The following is an 18,669-nucleotide window of genomic DNA, read 5'->3' on the forward strand; positions in this document are numbered from 1 at the left end:
AGGTTATGTTTTCACCCCTGTCAATCTGTTTGTGAACAGGATATCTCAAAAAGTTGTGGACGGATTCGGACGAAATTTGGTGTGGAGATCGAGTATGTGATCCGGACGAAACGAGTAGATTTTGGTGAAGATTCGGATCTGCGAATTTTTAAGTGATTCGTCACCATCGAGTGGTAAAAACAATATCTCAAAAAGTTACGGACGGATTCAGACAAAACATTGTGTACAGGTTGGGAGTGTGACAAGGATGAATCGATTTGACTTTTGTGAAGATCTGAATACAGATCCGGATAAGAGAGTTTTTTTTTTAATTTTAAGTAAATATTTGCTATTGTGTGATATAGGGCCATAGACGAAATACAGCATGACATTTCTAAAAGTTGTGGCCGGATTATGACAAAACAAGGTGGATGAGTTGGTTCGGCGACAAGAACAAGCAGATTCGATTTTGGTTCAGGTCTGGATGCAGATCTGGCCCCATCAGTGGGATACAAAATGTAAACTCTTGAGCCTGGCAGATGTATGCGCTCTCCCGAGGGCCGTTCCCGTTCGTACAGTTTTGATAAACAAACATTGGTGCCTTTCCACTTTTTGTCGTTTTAGAAAATCCCCTATACAGAACCACTCAAGGCATGAACCCTTCTATCGATGTCAATTAAGTTTTGAGACCTCATCTGCTGCCATTTCTCCAGCCTCAGCCTGACATCGCAGTTTTCGAGCAGGACAACGCTCGACCCCATGCTGCTCGCCTGATCACCAGCTTCCTCCAGGAACAGGGTGTTGAAGTGATGCCTTGGATGCCTTATTCCCCTGACCTCAATCCCATTGATCATTTATGGGATGAGCTTGGTCGATGTCTTGCACCGAGGAGATCAACGGCTGTCAATCGGCAAATCCTCATTCAAGGCTTGCAGGAGGAGTGGGACAGACTTCCCCAGGACCGCATCAGATGCCTGGTGCAGAGCATGCGTCGGAGGTGTACAGCCTGCATCACAGCTTAGGGAGGACACACACGATATTGAAGACGACTGTCATTCTGTCCGTTGTGGCCATTCCTGTGTCATTTTGTTTATGACATCCTTCCCTCCCCCATTCCCTGAGATTGCCATAAATTAGAGGCAATTTACATAACTAGTATGCAATAAATGGAGAGTTTTTGACGTCGTTCTTCATTAATGTTATTTGTGATCTCGAAACTCCTCTTCCCTAATTTCCCCACCCCCTTTAACTTCAGTTCTACAGAAATTCCAACAAAGTGCAATATGTACATGGTCCATTGACACTAAAGCTCGATCTCTACTATATTAATTACGAGCAAAAGTACCCGGCGTTGCTGGGTAGCAATGAGTCACTTTCTGACAGGAATATGAACTATGAAGAAGGGGGGGAGGAGATGAGGGGAGGGGAGGAGGAGTGATGGGAAGGGGAAGGTAGGGGAGGGATGGAGAGAGAGGGAAAGGGGAGGGTTAGTATAATCTAGAGTCCCTGTATAAAGAGAGTTGCGCCATGCGCTGACCCGAGATTTCTGGTCACGTGATTTCGTGGCGCCATTTTGTGTCTAACTTCACCGTGCGTGAACGTCAGCTTGGTACGGGAATGTTGTTTATTGCCAAACAAAATGACTGGTTGTTCTGCTTTTGGTTGTTCAAACCAATCTGGGAAATATAAGATGTATAAATTTCCAAGTGATAAAGTCAGAAGACAAATTTGGGAAGCGAAAGTCAGACGAAAGAGCTGGAAAGCGATCGACTCCTCGAGACTCTGCCAGGTAGGCCCACGCCGCTTGATGATCGATGTTCAAAAGCAATTCTATCTGCTCGGTTTTTTTTTGGTTGTCTGTCCGTTGAAAACCCTTTTAAAGGGAAGTGATTTGTGTTTGTTTATAATCTTCAAGGAGCTGACCAAAAATGCATTTCCGTGGGAAGAACCCTGCTCAATTTTTTTCGGGTAGTCCTAGCGGACCGCATATTGTCATTGATTGATGAAATGTCCCGGTACAGTGACATTGCCTGGTCTGCGGTTGGGTAGTCTGCGGGCAATGTCACTGTACTTTTTCACTTGTGAGGAATGAACGGAGCAGTGATGAGTCACTTGTGAGGAGTGAACGGAGTAGTGATGGTGTCTCACTTGTGAGGAGTGAACAGAGTAGTGATGAGTCTCACTTGTGAGGAGTGAACAGAGTAGTGATGAGTCTCACTTGTGAGGAGTGAACGGAGTAGTGATAAGTTTTACTTGTGAGGAGTGAACGTAGTGGGATGAAGTGTTGGTCTGGTCAGAGTGTTGTATTACGGGCAGAGTTTTCTTACGGTCTGAATGTATGAATCATGTTCTGTACTGAATGTATGAACCAAGTTTTGTGCTGAATGTTTACTGTGTTGGCCTCATCGTGTTCCTGGTGAAATTAAACAAGTTATGGTGAATACGACGTCTTATCTGTGCTTTTCCATATCTGTTCGACTAGACGAACCGTGAACACTGCAGGTATTTTTTAAAGTTTTTTCTCTGTTTAATTACGGCTTGGCGCAGTCGAAAATTAAGTGTTAATTAAGTCGCCAGCTATGAAACATATTAATCGATCAGGCAATATCTATCAGAGTTCTGGGCAAGGGTGTAGTAATAAATGAACGTTTCAATCTTACTAGATGCCGATGACGTTTTCCTTATGTCAGAGACAGAAGCTGACTTGCAGCTTGTTAAATCATTACAATGGAAATTGAATATAAATGTCGATAAAACTAAAGTTGTACACTATAGAAATATGGCAATACCACGTACAGAATTTGTTTTAAGTGTGTTAGACTATATGTCGGCTGGAAGTCCTACACCGGAATTGCTCTCGGCACCCTTTAAAAAATATTGGATATGCCCACACTCCTTTCTAAAAGTTATTAAAATTCAGAGAACGACAGCATTGGTTTGTCTTACTTATAATGTTAGCTCTTATATGCAGTGTTGGCTTGTAATATGCATTGCCATACCACTTTTAATATCACCACACAGCTCTTTTTCACGGCAATAGCTGAGTTTTTGACAAAACAAATATCACATGTATGTAATAATAAGACTAAATATGTGTAGTAAAATTTTTTTTAGTAGGTTTAGAATATATCACCCCATATCGCGAATGTACATGTATATCTAATCCGACACACTTAGACACAAAATGCCGTCCAAATTTGAGTTGACACAACTCTCTATATACAGGGACTCTAGTATAATCGCATAAAAATGTTAGTCAATAAAAAAAATGGGTACGTAAAAACAAAAAGGGAGCTCTATCTACTGCAACGCCATGGCTTGCAAAAGCAGGCTGAATAGCATTCAACAAGTGGTGGTTAATCATATTCAAAAAGGGTGTTATAGCACACCCAAACTTCCATCGATTGGTCACTAATTAATCAAGTACACAGGTATTTCTGACTTCATTTGTAGAGCCATCGCCAAGCAGCTTAAGCACTCCAACAAATTGGGTGATAAGGAACAGCTGGCTTGGCAAGCTAGAGCAATCTGTTTCTGGTTGAAATGGCCGGGGAATTTTAAAAATAGATCGCAGGTACAGTGGAGTGACACCCTATCCCATGGAAGTATGAATCAAGTTAAAAATTATTACCAAGTTTAAATAAATAATAATAATAATAATAATAATAATAATAATCACAGAATGAGAATCCCAGCCTCGCTTAAATAAATGAATATATACACTTAGTTAGAAAAATCGCTAGATATGGTAAATTTTGTCACATTTCACTCCAGATTTGGACATTTATTTAGTCTACAGGATCCAATCCTCATATCCGAATCCAGATTTTAATGATATGCTTCAATTATGTTATGATAATCCATCGTGTTTGCAAGGCAAGGCATGTTTGAATAGGCCGAAACAAAATGGCAGCTTAAGAACACAGCGAGTGGCAGTGAGCTGACCAAGATGGCGGGCCACCATATTGGCGAGGTTTCTTCGGTTTTTTTTGTTTCTCATCAGCACCTCGTTAATCATCTTCAAAAAGGGTGTTGCAACACACCCAAACAACCAGTTTTCATCATTGCAATCTGTTGGAGGTCCAGGTGTATGCATGCAAAGTTTGGGGCTGCTAGGTTTCATGGTTTTGGAGTTATGGAGGAGACAGACGGACGGACGGACACTGCCTTTTATTATTATAGATATAATATGTCCCATCATCGGGTTAACTTAACATGAACCCTTCATTCGATCTGACAATATTGCAGAAATATTTGACCCACATTCCCCCATCCTCACGCAAGAAGATACCATGTAGCAAACCAGCATTCAACCAATTCCGTAATCTTTTAGTGGTTATCCAAACTTCTCACCCAAATGAGTCTTTCCAGGAGGTAGTTGAGTGTAATCCAACCAAACGCTCCCTCATCAGAGCCAGTGATAACTTTTGCTCCCCGGAAGTCGAACGGGAAAGATGACAGCATCACCTGAACGGCTTCCATTACCTTCTTTGCACTCGATATGTTTTTCGCACTGGACAAAGCACACAATCAGTATTTGCCCAAACTGCAGTGCAATAAACAAAGTGTAAACAGGCCTTAATAAATACATCCAATGTCCGTGTTGCATGATTTGCATTCAAGTGAAACCAAGTTACAAATTCAGTAGCCATGCAGCAAATAAATTGGGCTGACACAACAAGGGCTTTGATACTTTTTCTTTTTTAACGGAAGTTTGGACCATAGGTGATGCATGCTACACTCTCATTGTGTATAGTTCACCAATTGTTTCAAACTAATTATGAAAGAGCATTCCAACAATCCTGTTGCATTTAGGAGTTAACCGAAAGCTTTAAAAACACAAGGTAATAAGATGTGCACAAAAGAACAGGCCCACCATACTTGAGCAACCTCATGCCAGCAGTAGCTCCCAAATAAAGGGGGCAGCTGGTCCGGCTGCCTCTTGGCACCTCCGTCAATGCCCAGACTAAGCACGGACGCATGGCTTTTGCTGCCCCTTCCGGGTTGCTGGCAAACGTCGATATTCCAGGAACTACAAAGAAGGGCAGATGGAGTAATCCAATTGCATGTTAGAGTACATACATTAATCTTCACATGGCTCTCTACCATTGATCTACACACATGCAAGTTAAAACATCCAAGAAAATATGAAAGATGAAATAAACCACCGCAAAGATAAAATTGAGGAAGGAAAAAGGATAATACATTTGAGAACATTCAAGATTATAATTGCAAACCAAATGAAAATATTTTTTCATTCACAGATCGGGTGGGGTTTCTCGCAAATGACGTGATGATGCTTCAATTCCATTTCAATTACCCCCACCTACCTCCCAACAAATATTATATGACAGGTTAGGTGGTTCAGTGACACTTTTTGTAAAGATACAGGACACAAAATTAAGTATTTCAGACATTTAAAAAAAACAGGCTTACAGGACACAGATGACGAACAAAATGGTGGAATCTTGATCCTCTTATCCTCTATCTATTCCCATTTGACTCCTTCTACCCTTCATCCCATCTCTAATTTTTCTCCCTAATCCTTAGTGACTTTCCTTGTAACCATTTAGTCTCTCCTCCATCAATGTAACAGTGCAGCCATACGACACACCCACACGTATATGTGCATGGTGGCCCATGAAATGACATCATATCACAAAGGAAAAGTGTGTTTATAAATAATAATTTATTTCCATACAATCAACAATTTAATATGGTACAATACATAGACGTAGCAATTTTCATAGCATAGGTGAAGACATTTAAAAAAAAGATGAAAGACGTCGATCACAAGTCAACAAGCCTTTAAAGATGGTGAAAACCGAATTGTCACATATTGTACAAAAAATATGTAGACCATGGATTGTAACGTTACGTAATCTATATATAACAAAGAAAGTGTTTGCGATTATGTATGTATGTCCGCTTAACACCACGGAGGTATATAATATGGAGAGCCAATTGGCCACCTCGCAGCATTAGCCGCCGTGAAGCCACCGGAAATAGTCTGGCGGCCATATTGGGAAGCCGATCGTAAGCCTGTCAAAGCAAAGGCGTGGCGCACTGATGATGCAGCTGGAGCGAATTTTAGGACCGCCGACTATTTAATTAATATAGAATACTAATATTTGAACTGATATTCGGGCTCAGAATCCCGTTCTTTAAGGAAATGGTGTTCATTAAGTTTGAAGTTGGTTCTAGACGCATTTTTCCTGGGGAATCCAATGGTTTAGAGCTTGTTTGAAAAAAAAGTGCCCAAAATTACCGCTCGGTGTTCTTTATCGTTCTTCTCATGACCCAATCACCCACTAGTAGGAATAAGAATCCTGACATGTTACACCCCTGTTTAACTCCTGTCTTCACCTTGAACCATTCTGTTGTTTCACCTTGGTCGACGACCGCACATTGAAAGTCTTGGTAAAGGGCTTTTACAAGGTTCACTAATTTTCCAGGTATGCTGTATTTCTTCATTATGACCCAGACTTTCTCTGGGCAAGGAGTCGAAAGCTTTCTAGAAATCTATAAAATTGAGGTACATCGTCGTTTGCCATTCTTTGGCTTGTTCTATAATATTCCTCAATATAAAGATCTGATTTGTTGTCATGTTATATGATGTTACTTAATTCAGTCATTATATTGTAACTAAGATGTGTATGTTTCTATTACCGAGATGTTAGAAACCACGCAGATATAATGATAACCAGAGTTTATTCTACACTGACATGGGTCAGCAACACATCAACAGTGAGTCAGTCACATAAATGACATGAAACGCTGTCATGTAGTTAACCCACACAATTCACAGTTAACCCACAAAACACACCCACACCATGTAGAGATGAGGTCGCTCTTATATTTCAGCTTGCTCTGGTGTTGCCTCACTGGTGAGCAAACAGGACCAGTTTGCAATATTTTTTCCTGATGCGCTCTTCCTTCATGTCATCATCGAGTGTTCTCACAACATGATGGAAACGTATCTTGCTGTATGATTGTGATACAGAATGTATTAAAGCAAACACATGGTTGCTGTCTGCCTCACAGTCAAACATGTGCCGATCCAAGGAAGCAAATGTAGACCGACCGACCTCAGAAAGGACAGAAGTGGAAATTGCCACTCTTATCCCACTTTCACGAGGCATTTTGCCATTGCTTACAGCCAGGAGCCTCTTGACACAGCGTTCAGTCGCCTCACAGACACGAACAACACTGTGCGAGGGAACTATGAGGCCACCCCTGTTCTTGGTAACAATCAGGCTGTACATTGGTGTGGTTTGCCATTCTTCGTTGTTACTGGTCAATGCAGAAAGACATTGGCTACACTTCAGAGTCTTCCTCACCATCCTCACCACATAGCCGGCAATATAGCCAACACATGACTCTGTAAAGATGGAAAGTTGCTCAAAATTTGGAATATCCGCATAGTCGTGGTCCTCTTTTGCCGGCGATCTCAACTCCAGGTCGTATCGTCTGGCCACCAACATGTCGTGACTCTCGTCAGGCACAGCCTGCTTTGCAACGCACTTGAAGGAAGCCGCATTCAGGATTCTGGTTGAGTCCTGTGCAGAACAGTTCCCACTTGCAGACTTGATGTCATGTCGCATCAAGAGGCGCTTATATGCGGCAACAAACTGCCGGGCCGTTGGGTTATTCCCACTTCCACATGCAATGCGGACCGCTCCAAAGAAAAGTTCAATGTGGTCTTGGCTCATTTTGTACGTGAGCAGGTATCGCAGGGGAGATGAGGCAGGTTTGACATATGTGAAATACAAAATTTTGACACTCTCTATGCAGATCATGAAACCAATGAAGGGGGTTTTCAAACGCGTATTGGTCATAACTTGACCATTCATGTTTTTGATGTTGGACAAGTAACTGTAGGCAGTATCCAGGAATGGCAGGAAAAGTCCTTCTCGTGATGTCATGAGTGGTGCCTTGTAGTTTCGTGCCAATGGATTGCGAGAATTTAGAATGTCAAACAGTTTGTCCAATGTTTCAATGTATTGGCAGGTAGCCTCACTGCCCTGAAATTCTGATAGTTGCAAAGTGTCCCTGCAAAACCGAATTGCATCTGCCACACTAGTGCTCAATGTCTGAGCAGCTGTGTCCACCTTCATGACATTGCTCTTCCACTCGATGTGTTTCCGGGAGAGCTTATTTCCCAGACGCAAGCCTTCCCTCTTCTGCAGATCAAAGAGTGCCTGGATGTATTTCCACGCGATGACTTTTTTGTTGCCATCCTCCATCATTTTCATGGATCCAAGACAGTTTCTTGCAAGTTTAAGCATGTGACATGCATCGAGTACAACACAAATTTTCTTTTCGGGATTTGCTGGGTGGGGAAATGTTGGTTTCACATTCTGCGGCGTGATGTCGGCACCTAGCTCACGTAACATTGTCAAATGAGCGGACGGTCCATCGCAAGTTAAGGAAACCACCTCTGCACCGATATCATGCAATTTTAGTAGACATTGTGTCACCAAATTCGCCTGTTCCTTCCCCGAAGATCTCAGACGCAGACGTCTGAACACGGACGGTCCGCATTAAACAAACACGGACGCAGACACAATCGGCTTCCCAATATGGCCGCCAAGCAACTTCCGCTAGCTTCAGCCGACAGCCGTCATTGGCTCTCCATATTATATACCTCCGTGCTTAACACCCATTGGTTGAACAGCTGACCTGACACCACCCACAAATGTAACCTGAAATACTTAACCCAAAGTACCCAGAGGACCCAAAAGACCTCTCCACCCCACCCACCCAGGAGGAACCAAAAGACCCCAAGGACCCAAAATATCCTGAAGATCCCAAAGACCCCAAAGATCCCAAAGACCCCAGAAACCGAAAATACCACGAAGACTGAAAAGACCCAGAGGAACCAAAAGACCCCGAGGAACCAAAAGACCCTGAGGAACCAAAAGACCCTGAGGAACCAAAAGACCCTGAGGAACCAAAAAGAAGCAGAAGACCCAAAATTTTGTAAGGCCAAGGCTTCAGACGTTGGCATGCCCACAAGGCTGTACCAGAGAATAAACTGTTCCAACCCATCATTTTTGACGGGCTTTTCTACTAGTGTATGTAATATGCATAGAACGTCATTTGATTATGTGGGAACATCAGACTCCAGAAGTAAAGTGGGTTCGATAGTGGGATTGTATTATCATGCTGCATCTGCACAAAGTCGTGTCGCTTTTTTCTGCAAGAGGAGAAGAACATTAATTTTTCATTTGTAGCATGCCGAGAAAATATTACCGTAACCTATATGCGGCAAAATAATATAATTTTATACAGAGAATAAGGTTTGAGTGGGGAAATAATATTGAATAATATTATTGATTGAAATAATATTGATTTAAATAATATTAAATAATATAATAGACATATGAAAGAGGATACAGATATTGATACTTTTGCTATTTGTTCATCCAAACTGAAGAACTGGGCAATTATGACATCTAAAAATTTATATTATTTTACTTCTCAATATTTATACCATCAATTTTAATTTCATGCATGACTATCTTCAGACATTGAAAATAATGCCTTTGATGTGGAACTTCACGAATAATAAACACCAAGCCGTGTGACAAAAATGCAATAAACAAATAAGCACGAAAACGAGATCGGCACTCGGTAGAGCGCATACCTATGCCAGGCTGAACAGTTTACGTTTTGTCTCCCACTGATAGGCCAGATCTGGATCTAGACCTGAACCAAAATCGAATTGGCTTGTTCTTGTCACGTACTCAACTCATACATCGTTTTGTTATAAGTCGTCCACAAAGATTTGAAACATCATGCTGTATGTAATTTTGGCCCAACCACTCAATGATGAAGAATCACTTATAACGATATTAAAAAAAAAAAAAAAATTCGCTTATCTGGATCCGGATTCAGATCTTCACCAAAATTGAATGAATTCTTCCTTGTCCCACACCCAACATGTCCACCAAGTTTTGTCCGAATCCTTCCATAACTTTGAGATATCCTGCTCACAGCCAAGCAGACATGGGTGAAAACACAACCTCCACCATCTTGTCTGCTCAGGTTGATCCAACGAGAACGGTGAGAGGAAAGAACGAGATGACCTGCTTGGCCTTGTCCTCAGTGACAAAACCGCACATCGAGGACGCTCATCTTCTAGACCTTCGACATGATGTTGCCTTGAGTGCTTAACCTCACACACTCAAATGGATCACCGATTGACACCGGAAGTACTTTTGGCACCTTGAGTAGTCGTTTGTTTTGATGTTTATTGTTTAATGATATACCATTTACCGTAAATTAAATCTTGGAGAATATGCATTTCATATGAAATCACCTGCTTTATTTTATAGCGCTGCATTTAAATAGGTATGTCTTTTGAGAGAAACTAAAATATAATGCACAATTATCAATCATCCCATCGCATTCGTCGCACAGCATCAATACGTATATAAGAAATAGAAGTGGGCCAAGGACCAATTGCGGTACTCCATATTTAACCTATACTCCAAGAGAACTGTTTGTTTGTGTGTGTTTCGCCATTTTTCTCAGATATCTGAACACATCTTCGTCAAACTCTCTGTTTGACTCTCAGCAGGCGAGTGCTTTCGGCAAAAAACCCCCCAAAAAAGTTCGTTTTCTTGGGATTTTTTGAAAATCACTCTATAGTGCCTGAGCCTTTGTATCCCCAATTGTTGTGTGTGCGTTTGTGTAGTACTATAATATTAAATATAAATTTTCCTTCATGGGTGGGTGTCGGGAAGTGTTTTAGGCACCCACAAAAAAAAAAAACCAGAAAAAAAACAACCAAATTGTGTGCCAACAGGATTAGAACAACACCAGGTACTCCGGCTAGTATATTATAAAATCGGGACAAATTGAATCCATACAAGTGAACCATTTTCTTTCTGCCATATAGGTTTCAAACCATGTGATGGCAATACCTCTTAATCCGTGGTGTTGTAAATTAGAGAGTAAAACTGAAAGATTTAGGGCATTGGTCAGCAACCTTTTTATCCTGGTGGGCCAGATCATCATAAGGCTTTCCTGGAGTGGGCTGGAATGATAACAGAGTAGTCATTAGAGGTTAGAAGAGTTTATTTTTACTTTCCGATTAATTTGCCAAAAGTGAGGTCTGTATACAGTTTAAACATGGAATGGCATGGTTTTCATGTTGGCCTATTAGTGTGAGATCTGTTTGTGCCTTTTTGTGTATGGAGTAGCAAGCACAATACAAAACTAGAACGGGCACTCGGTAGAGCGCATACCTTCGCCGCAGCTACTGTTCTGTACTTGCCCTTGACCTTGACCTTTGACCCGATTGCTCCCAAAATCTAATCAAATGTGTCCCGTATAATAACCAATCATCCCACCAAATTTCATGCAATTCGGTTGAATACTTTTTGAGTTATGCGAATAACATACACACACACACACACACACACACACACACACACACAGACATACAAATCATAACTTTGAGTGAAATACGATCGAGTTAAAAATAGTCAGAATTTGAGCAAATCTGTTTCATTCGTTTGTTAATATGCCTCATCTCTTGACAAATCTGCAATTATAATTTTTTTTGAGGTTGAAATGATCGCGGGAGATTGCGTTATAGTGATGACGTCCTGGATGGACATCTTCTTCTTCAGTCGCGCATAACTTTGAGTGAAATACGATCGAGTTAAAAATAGTCAGAATTTGAGCAAATCTGTTTCATTCGTTTGTTAATATGCCTATCTATTGTCAAATCTGCAATTATAATTTTTTTTGAGGTTGAAATGATCGCGGGAGATCGCGTTATAGTGATGACGTCCTGGATGGACATCTTCTTCTTCAGTCGCTCATAACTTTGAGTGAAATACGATCGAGTTAAAAATAGTCAGAATTTGAGCAAATCTGTTTCCCAAAATCTAATCAAATGTGTCCCGTATAATAACCAATCATCCCACCAAATTTCATGCAATTCGGTTGAATACTTTTTGAGTTATGCGATTAACATACACACACACAGACATACAAATAAATACACAGCGATCAAAACATAACCTTCCGCTTTTGCGAAGGTAATAAGTAAAAGCCGAGTATTCCTCGGGTCTGAAGTCCGAACCGGATGTGTATGCGGGCTGGATGGAATCTCTTTGCAGGATGGATCAGGCCCACTGGGACATACGTTGCCTACCCCGATCTAGAGCATCAAGCACTTTACTTGGATCCATAAAAACGCCAACTAAGTGTTCTTTTTGAGCAAACTAATTAGATATCTCGTCAAATAAATCGACTCGTGCTAGGTCGGTCAATAAAACTTCCGGAAGCCATATTAACACGAATTCAGTGAATTGTTGAATTCAATAAATAAATAAATAAATAAAGCCGATTGTAAACAAGACATTCTAGAACTTTTCTAAAACTTGACAAAATGGAAATCGCACAATAATTACTTAGAAGCGACAGCTCATCTTTTTCATGAATGAGTACTTAATCACAAAAATACCAGACAAAAATATTTCATATATATGGACAAGGGGGACATTTAATATTTGAAATAATATTTTAACAAATCAGTACTTATATCTCGTCACGACCAAAATAATTACTATTTTTAAGCGAGGCATCAATTTGGGTCTGGCAGGATGGACGAGAGGTACGCACACTCGCCTCGAAGCTGTCTAGCCTGGGTTCGAATTCCGACCCAGCTATAAGCTTTTTATACAAGCTATAATCTTTTTAATAAATTTGCAAAACTTTCTAAAATCCTGTTTTCTCTTTGTCATTATGGGGAATTGAGTGCAGATTGATGAGGGAAAAAATGAATTTAAACGATTTCAGCAAAAGGCTGCAACAAAACAATGTGAAAAAGTGAAGGGGTCTGAATACTTTCTGAATGCACTGTATATAGTCACGTGAAAAGTACACCCCATGTAAAGTTTTGACTTTTTCAACATATTTCAACATACAGCTATTTGATCTTCATTTCAACAATATTGATAGATAAAGGTGATATAATATAACAAATATCATGAAACATTTACATTTTGTTGTTCATTATATAATTTAAATAAACATAACTGCAAATTTCACATGTGGAAAAAGTAAGTACACCCCATGAAATGTTTTAAAAAAATCTTTTTAACATATGTGGACATATCAATATTTGATCTTCATTTAAACAGTATCTATAGATAAAGGTGATCTAATTGAACAAAAAACAATGACTAATTGACTTTGCAATAATTTATTCAACAAAAAACTAACAGAGATGCAATTTCCTTCTGTGGAAAAAGTAAGTACACCCTTGGCTCTAATAGGTGGTATTGCCCCCGTTGGCAGAAACAACCTCAAGTAGGCGTTTTTTATAACTGTCTACCAGTCTCTGACATCGACTGGGAGAAATTTTTGCCCACTTCTCCATGCAGAATTCTTTCAGCTGTGTGATGTTTGAGGGGTTTCTTGCATGCACAGCTCGTTTCAAATCCCCCCACAACATCTCGATGGGATTTAGATCCGGGCTTTGACTTGGCCATTCCAGAACCCTCCATTTCTTTCTTTTCAGCCATTCCTTGGTGGATTTACTGGTATGTTTAGGGTCATTGTCATGTTGCAAGGTCCACATTCGAATGAGCTTCAACTTTCCGACAGATGGCCTCACATTATCCTCAAGCACCCTCTGGTACAATGAAGAATTCATAGTGGATTCTATGATGGTGAGCTGCCCAGGCCCTGATGCAGCAAAGCTGCCCCAAACCATAATATTTCCACCACCATGCTTTACAGTTGGTATCAGGTTCTTGTGGTCAAATGCTGTCTTTGGTTTTCGCCAAACATGTCTTCTGGTACTGTGGCCAAATAGCTCTACCTTTGACTCATCTATCCAGAGCACATTGTTCCAGAAGTGCTGGTCTTTGCCTCGGTGTTCATTGGCAAACTTTAGTCTTGCCCTGATGTTCTTTCTGGACAGCAAAGTTTCCTCCTGGCACACCTCCCATGTAGATCAAATTTGTGCAGCCTCTTTCTAATGGTAGACTCGTACACTTTGACATAAACAGTGGCAAGAGCTACCTGTAGGTCCCGTGATGACATTCTGGGGTTCTTAGAGACTTCTTTCAGCAACTTGCGGTCTGCTCTCGGGCTGAACTTGCTGGGGCGGCCTGGCCTGAACAAGTTGGCAGTTGTTTGGAATCTTCTCCACTTGTAGATGATCTTCCGGACAGTCGAATGATCGATTTCAAATTGTTTGGAGATCTTTTGAAATCCATTCCCAGACTCGTAGGCATCTATAACCTTCTTTCTGAAGGCCTCAGAGAGCTCTTTTGATCTAAGCATGGTGACGCTGCACACTTCAACAACAAAGAGCAAACCAAACTAAATGTCTGAGGTTTAAATAAGACAGGTTCCTCCAAGATCCTCTCTAACGATGTTCTAATCATTTGCACCTGAGCTGGTGTACCCGATTCAAATTTTAGGTATTTGAAGTAGTGATAAATGTTGGGGTGTACTTACTTTTTCCACATGCGAAATTTGCATTTATGTTTATTTAAATTATACAATGGACTACAAAATGTAAATGTTTCATGATATTTGTTATATTATATCACCTTTATCTATCAATATTGTTGAAATGAAGATCAAATAGCTGTATGTTGAAATATGTTGAAAAAGTCAAAACTTTACATGGGGTGTACTTACTATTTCATGTGACTGCATATAGACTCAAATTGTGGGATATTAGCTAGAGAGGAATGGAGAAGAACCAGACCAATACTATCGAGCAGGTAGGTATGACTGACCGAATGTGGGACAGCGTGATCGTTGGGACACTGTCCCGGTGCCATTTTCTTTTCCTCCCGGCCAGTGGTACACAAACAGAGCCGTGTGTGTCGACCCAGCGTCGATGACCACTCCGTACTGCACGCAACACAATCGGACACACTGAACACCTGTACACCAACAAGGTGGCATCCTCTGCCAAATAAACAACGGTAAAGAAAGTTACCTCCTCGGTGTATTTCAAAGCAGCATTTTTAAAGATGCAGCGCAAAGCAACCACAGGTTAACGCCAGGGCTGTCACACCTGCATTTGTGACGGTTGAGCGTCTTGCGCAACGAGGACGATGCAGACGATAGTCATCATCATGGATGTAATTCCCAGAATTATAATCAGGCCCACAGGTCGCCTTTCCACCGACATCACTTCCTCGAGACAGGACATGCTGTCGGTGAGTATCCTGCAATCAACACCAGGTAGATCTTGTTCATCGGCCTAATTATAACCGGTCAGTTCCTGGATCATTTGGAATGTTTCTTCATAATTGTGCTTCAATTCAACTTCCGGCCTCTCAACATAAGCTCAACACTGGTCAGGTATCTGAAGGAGCATGAATACCACAAGCACAAAAAAGGACACCAGACGTTACATAGCAAGGGACACATGATTGTGAGATGTGAAGAAATGGGTAAAGTAGATGAGATCTGAGGGGAAATGGGGGGGGGGGGGGGGAGGAGGGGGAACGGAAACGGGGGCGGAGGGGGTGGGAACGGGGGTGGAGGGTGGGGGGAGGGGTGGAGGAAATGGGGGGGGGGGTGGATGAGGTGATGGGTTGGAGGTGGTAACGGGGGTGGCGTAGGAGACAGGGGGTGGAGGAAACGGGGAGTGGAGGAGGTGACGGGTTGGAAGTAGGAACGTGGTAAAGTAGCTGAGATCTGAGGGGAAATGGGGTGGAGGAGGAAACGGGGGTGTGGAGTCCTGAGGGGGAACGGAAACAGGGGTGTAAACGGAGGAAACGGGGGGGGGGGGGGGGCGGGGGTGGATGAGGTAACGGCTTGGAGGTGGTAACGTGGGTGGCGGAGGAGACAAGGGGTGGAGGAGACAGGGGGTGAGAGGAAACGGGGAGTGGAGGAAACGGGGAGTGGAGGAGGTGGGAACAGGGGTGGAGGAGGAGACAGGGGGTGGTGTTACGTGTTCCTCCCCGACCCCCTGGTCACGTTGTACCTCCGAGCCCCGAGAGGAGTCACGGCAGAAAAATGTGTTATTCTGGATGTCAAAGATCAATGGTGAAGCCACACCAATTGTTACAAACCAACAGGTATTGTATTAATATCACACAAGAATAACAGTACAAAAACAATAGTAATCAATTGTACAACAAATAGTATATCATTCCTATGATGGTACCATCAGGTTCGTACAATATAACTCACTGTGCTCCAAGTGAGCGAAAAGAAGAAGATTCCCAATGTCTCTATTCCCCGGCTTCAAGCCAAAGTCTATCCGCTCCAGCGATCGACAGATCAATGTCCAATCGAGACCAGAATCCCGTTGGGTTGGCAGTTACAGTCCGGCTGCCAAAGCTGTGTAAAGGCGCCCTCCAGGCGACTGGGAAATCCAAAGGCGCCCTCCCGAAGACTGGGAATTCACACCCTCGGGTATGGACGTTCCACAACTCGCAGTCGGCAAACCTCAGATTTACCTTCAGGTATATCCGCGTTACACACACACACACACACACACACACACACACACACACACACACACACACACACACACACACACACACACACACACACACACACACACACACACACACACACACACACACACACACACACACACACACACACACACACACACACACACACACACACACACACACACACACACACACACACACACCTGAAAGCGGTGAAAACGGCTGACGTGAAGCGAAAGAAAAACCTTGCGCGACACACAAAGGCTGAAGCGAAGCAAAGAAACCTTGCTCGACGCACAAAGCGCACGAGTCAAAATGGCCGACGGCCGTACTCGAGACGTAACGGCAGTCCAATGATTCTCTTCGGAATCGACCGCAAAACCTGACACGCAGGTTGATCTGTCACAGCGATAACAACTCTGTCGCAGGAATCTCTTTCCTGGGAAACCTAAATTTCACTCGTGACTCTTGCTCGCCAACGTTCGCTCTAGACCTCGAAGCGACTATGCTTATTGCATATTGCTTCTTGTCCGACTCCACTCGCTCCGCCTTCTTTTTCTCCTCCTCTTCTTCGTCATCCGGTTCCGGTTTCATTTAAAACTAACTTTTTCACCTTTTGAAAACAGTTCATAAACAATAAACCTTTTGACAACAATAATAGTACATGGAATTGAAAATGTTTACAGTGGATGAAAACCACCACAACAGAAGTGACGAATCCATAACAGTGGAGGAAACGGGGAGTGGAGGAGGTAACGGGGGGGGGGGGGGGGAGGTGGAGGAGGAACCGGGGGGGGGGGAGGAGGAAACGGGGGGGGAGGTTGAGGAGGATTCAGGGGAGGGGTTAGAGGAGGAAACGGGGGGGGGGGTGATGGAGGAGGAAACGGGGGGGGGGGTGATGGAGGAGGAAACGGGGGGGGGGGTGATGGAGGAGGAAACGGGGGGGGGGTGATGGAGGAGGAAACGGGGGGGGGGTGATGGAGGAGGAAACGGGGGGGGGGGTGATGGAGGAGGAAACGGGGGGGGGTGATGGAGGAGGAAACGGGGGGGGGGGTGATGGAGGAGGAAACGGGGGGGGGGGATGGAGGAGGAAACGGGGGGGGGGTGTGGAGGAGGGAACGTGGGGTGAAGGAGGAAACGGGGGGGGGGGGGGGGAGAGGTGTGATTGATAGCTTAAATAGGTCGGCCGTTGAAAAGTCAGGTAAATGACAGTTAGGTGGGGGTTGAGTCGGATCGGTGGTAAATGGTGACGTTCGTGGAGGCCGTGAGTGAAGTTTCGTGTGAGCTGAGGTGATGATAAGGACACGAAACTCAGAATTAAAGTTGGATCGTTCGCAGTTACCGATACAATACACTGTACAAAACAACGCAGGTGAACAAAGGTACCAAACTCCAAAAGGAACGCGTAGCGTGCGGGAATGAACCAGTGTCCACGTTCCCTCAGGTGGTCTCCACGAACTGACGCAGATCCATATCAGCCCGATCACCTGTACGGAGTTTCTGTACAAGATTTTATACAGCACGAAGAAAGCAGAACTATTACTTCCTGATCTACGTAGTGTTGTTTAATGTCATTTCGTATTCAGAGCACGTCGGAGCCTGGGCGGGGCACGAGGGGACTGGGTGGAGGACAAGGCGCCTGGGCGGGGCACCGAAGAGCTCAGGCGGTGCAAGGGATTACCTGGGCGGGGCACGGAAGAGCTCGGGCGGTGCACGTGATTACCTGGGCGGGGCATGTCGGAGCCTGGGCGGGGCACGAGGGGACTGGGTGGAGGACGAGGAGCCTGGGCGGGGCACGGAAGAGCTCGGGCGGTGCACGTGATTACCTGGGCGGGGCACGAGGGGACTGGGTGGAGGCGTGAAGCACGCAAGATTTTCGCCGGGCACATGAATACCTGGGCGGGGTATGAATACATTTTGTACATGGCATGAAATACACACAAATACACACACACACATACACACACACACATACATACATACACAAATACACACACACAAATACACAAACACACACACACACAAATACACACACACGCATACACAAATACACACACACACAAATACATATACACAAATACACACACACACACAAATACATATACACAAATACACACACACACACACAAATACATATACACAAATACACACACACACACACACACACGACAATTCCCCGTGATAGTTATTACTGTGTCATGATGACGTCATTCCAAGCCAGACAAAACTCGGA

The 18,669-nt window shown here is 43.2% G+C and overlaps 1 protein-coding gene across 2 annotated transcripts in view; it reads right to left on the bottom strand.

Annotated features, from left to right (window-relative positions):
* The window catches only part of LOC137438995 (ectonucleoside triphosphate diphosphohydrolase 3), a 49,142-nt gene extending 31,061 nt beyond the window's left edge, over positions 1 to 18,081 (bottom strand). The window contains exons 1-5 of one of the 2 annotated variants that reach the window (XM_068134542.2): positions 17,980 to 18,081; positions 15,041 to 15,194; positions 14,757 to 14,874; positions 4,861 to 5,011; positions 4,333 to 4,492 (exon numbers count right to left, since the gene is read on the bottom strand). In XM_068134542.2, the coding sequence (XP_067990643.2) occupies positions 4,333 to 4,492; positions 4,861 to 5,011; positions 14,757 to 14,874; positions 15,041 to 15,178 (567 nt within the window). In that variant the 5' untranslated portion in view covers positions 15,179 to 15,194; positions 17,980 to 18,081. Of the gene's footprint in view, positions 1 to 4,332; positions 4,493 to 4,860; positions 5,012 to 14,756; positions 14,875 to 15,040; positions 15,195 to 17,822 lie in introns of both variants that reach the window. The other variant, XM_068134541.2, reaches the window with a different exon arrangement.
* Between the last annotated feature and the right edge of the window lie 588 nt (positions 18,082 to 18,669).

The sequence above is a fragment of the Myxine glutinosa genome, chromosome 13, assembly GCF_964187855.1.
Source record: "Myxine glutinosa chromosome 13, kmMyxGlut1.1, whole genome shotgun sequence".
NCBI lineage: Eukaryota > Metazoa > Chordata > Myxini > Myxiniformes > Myxinidae > Myxine > Myxine glutinosa.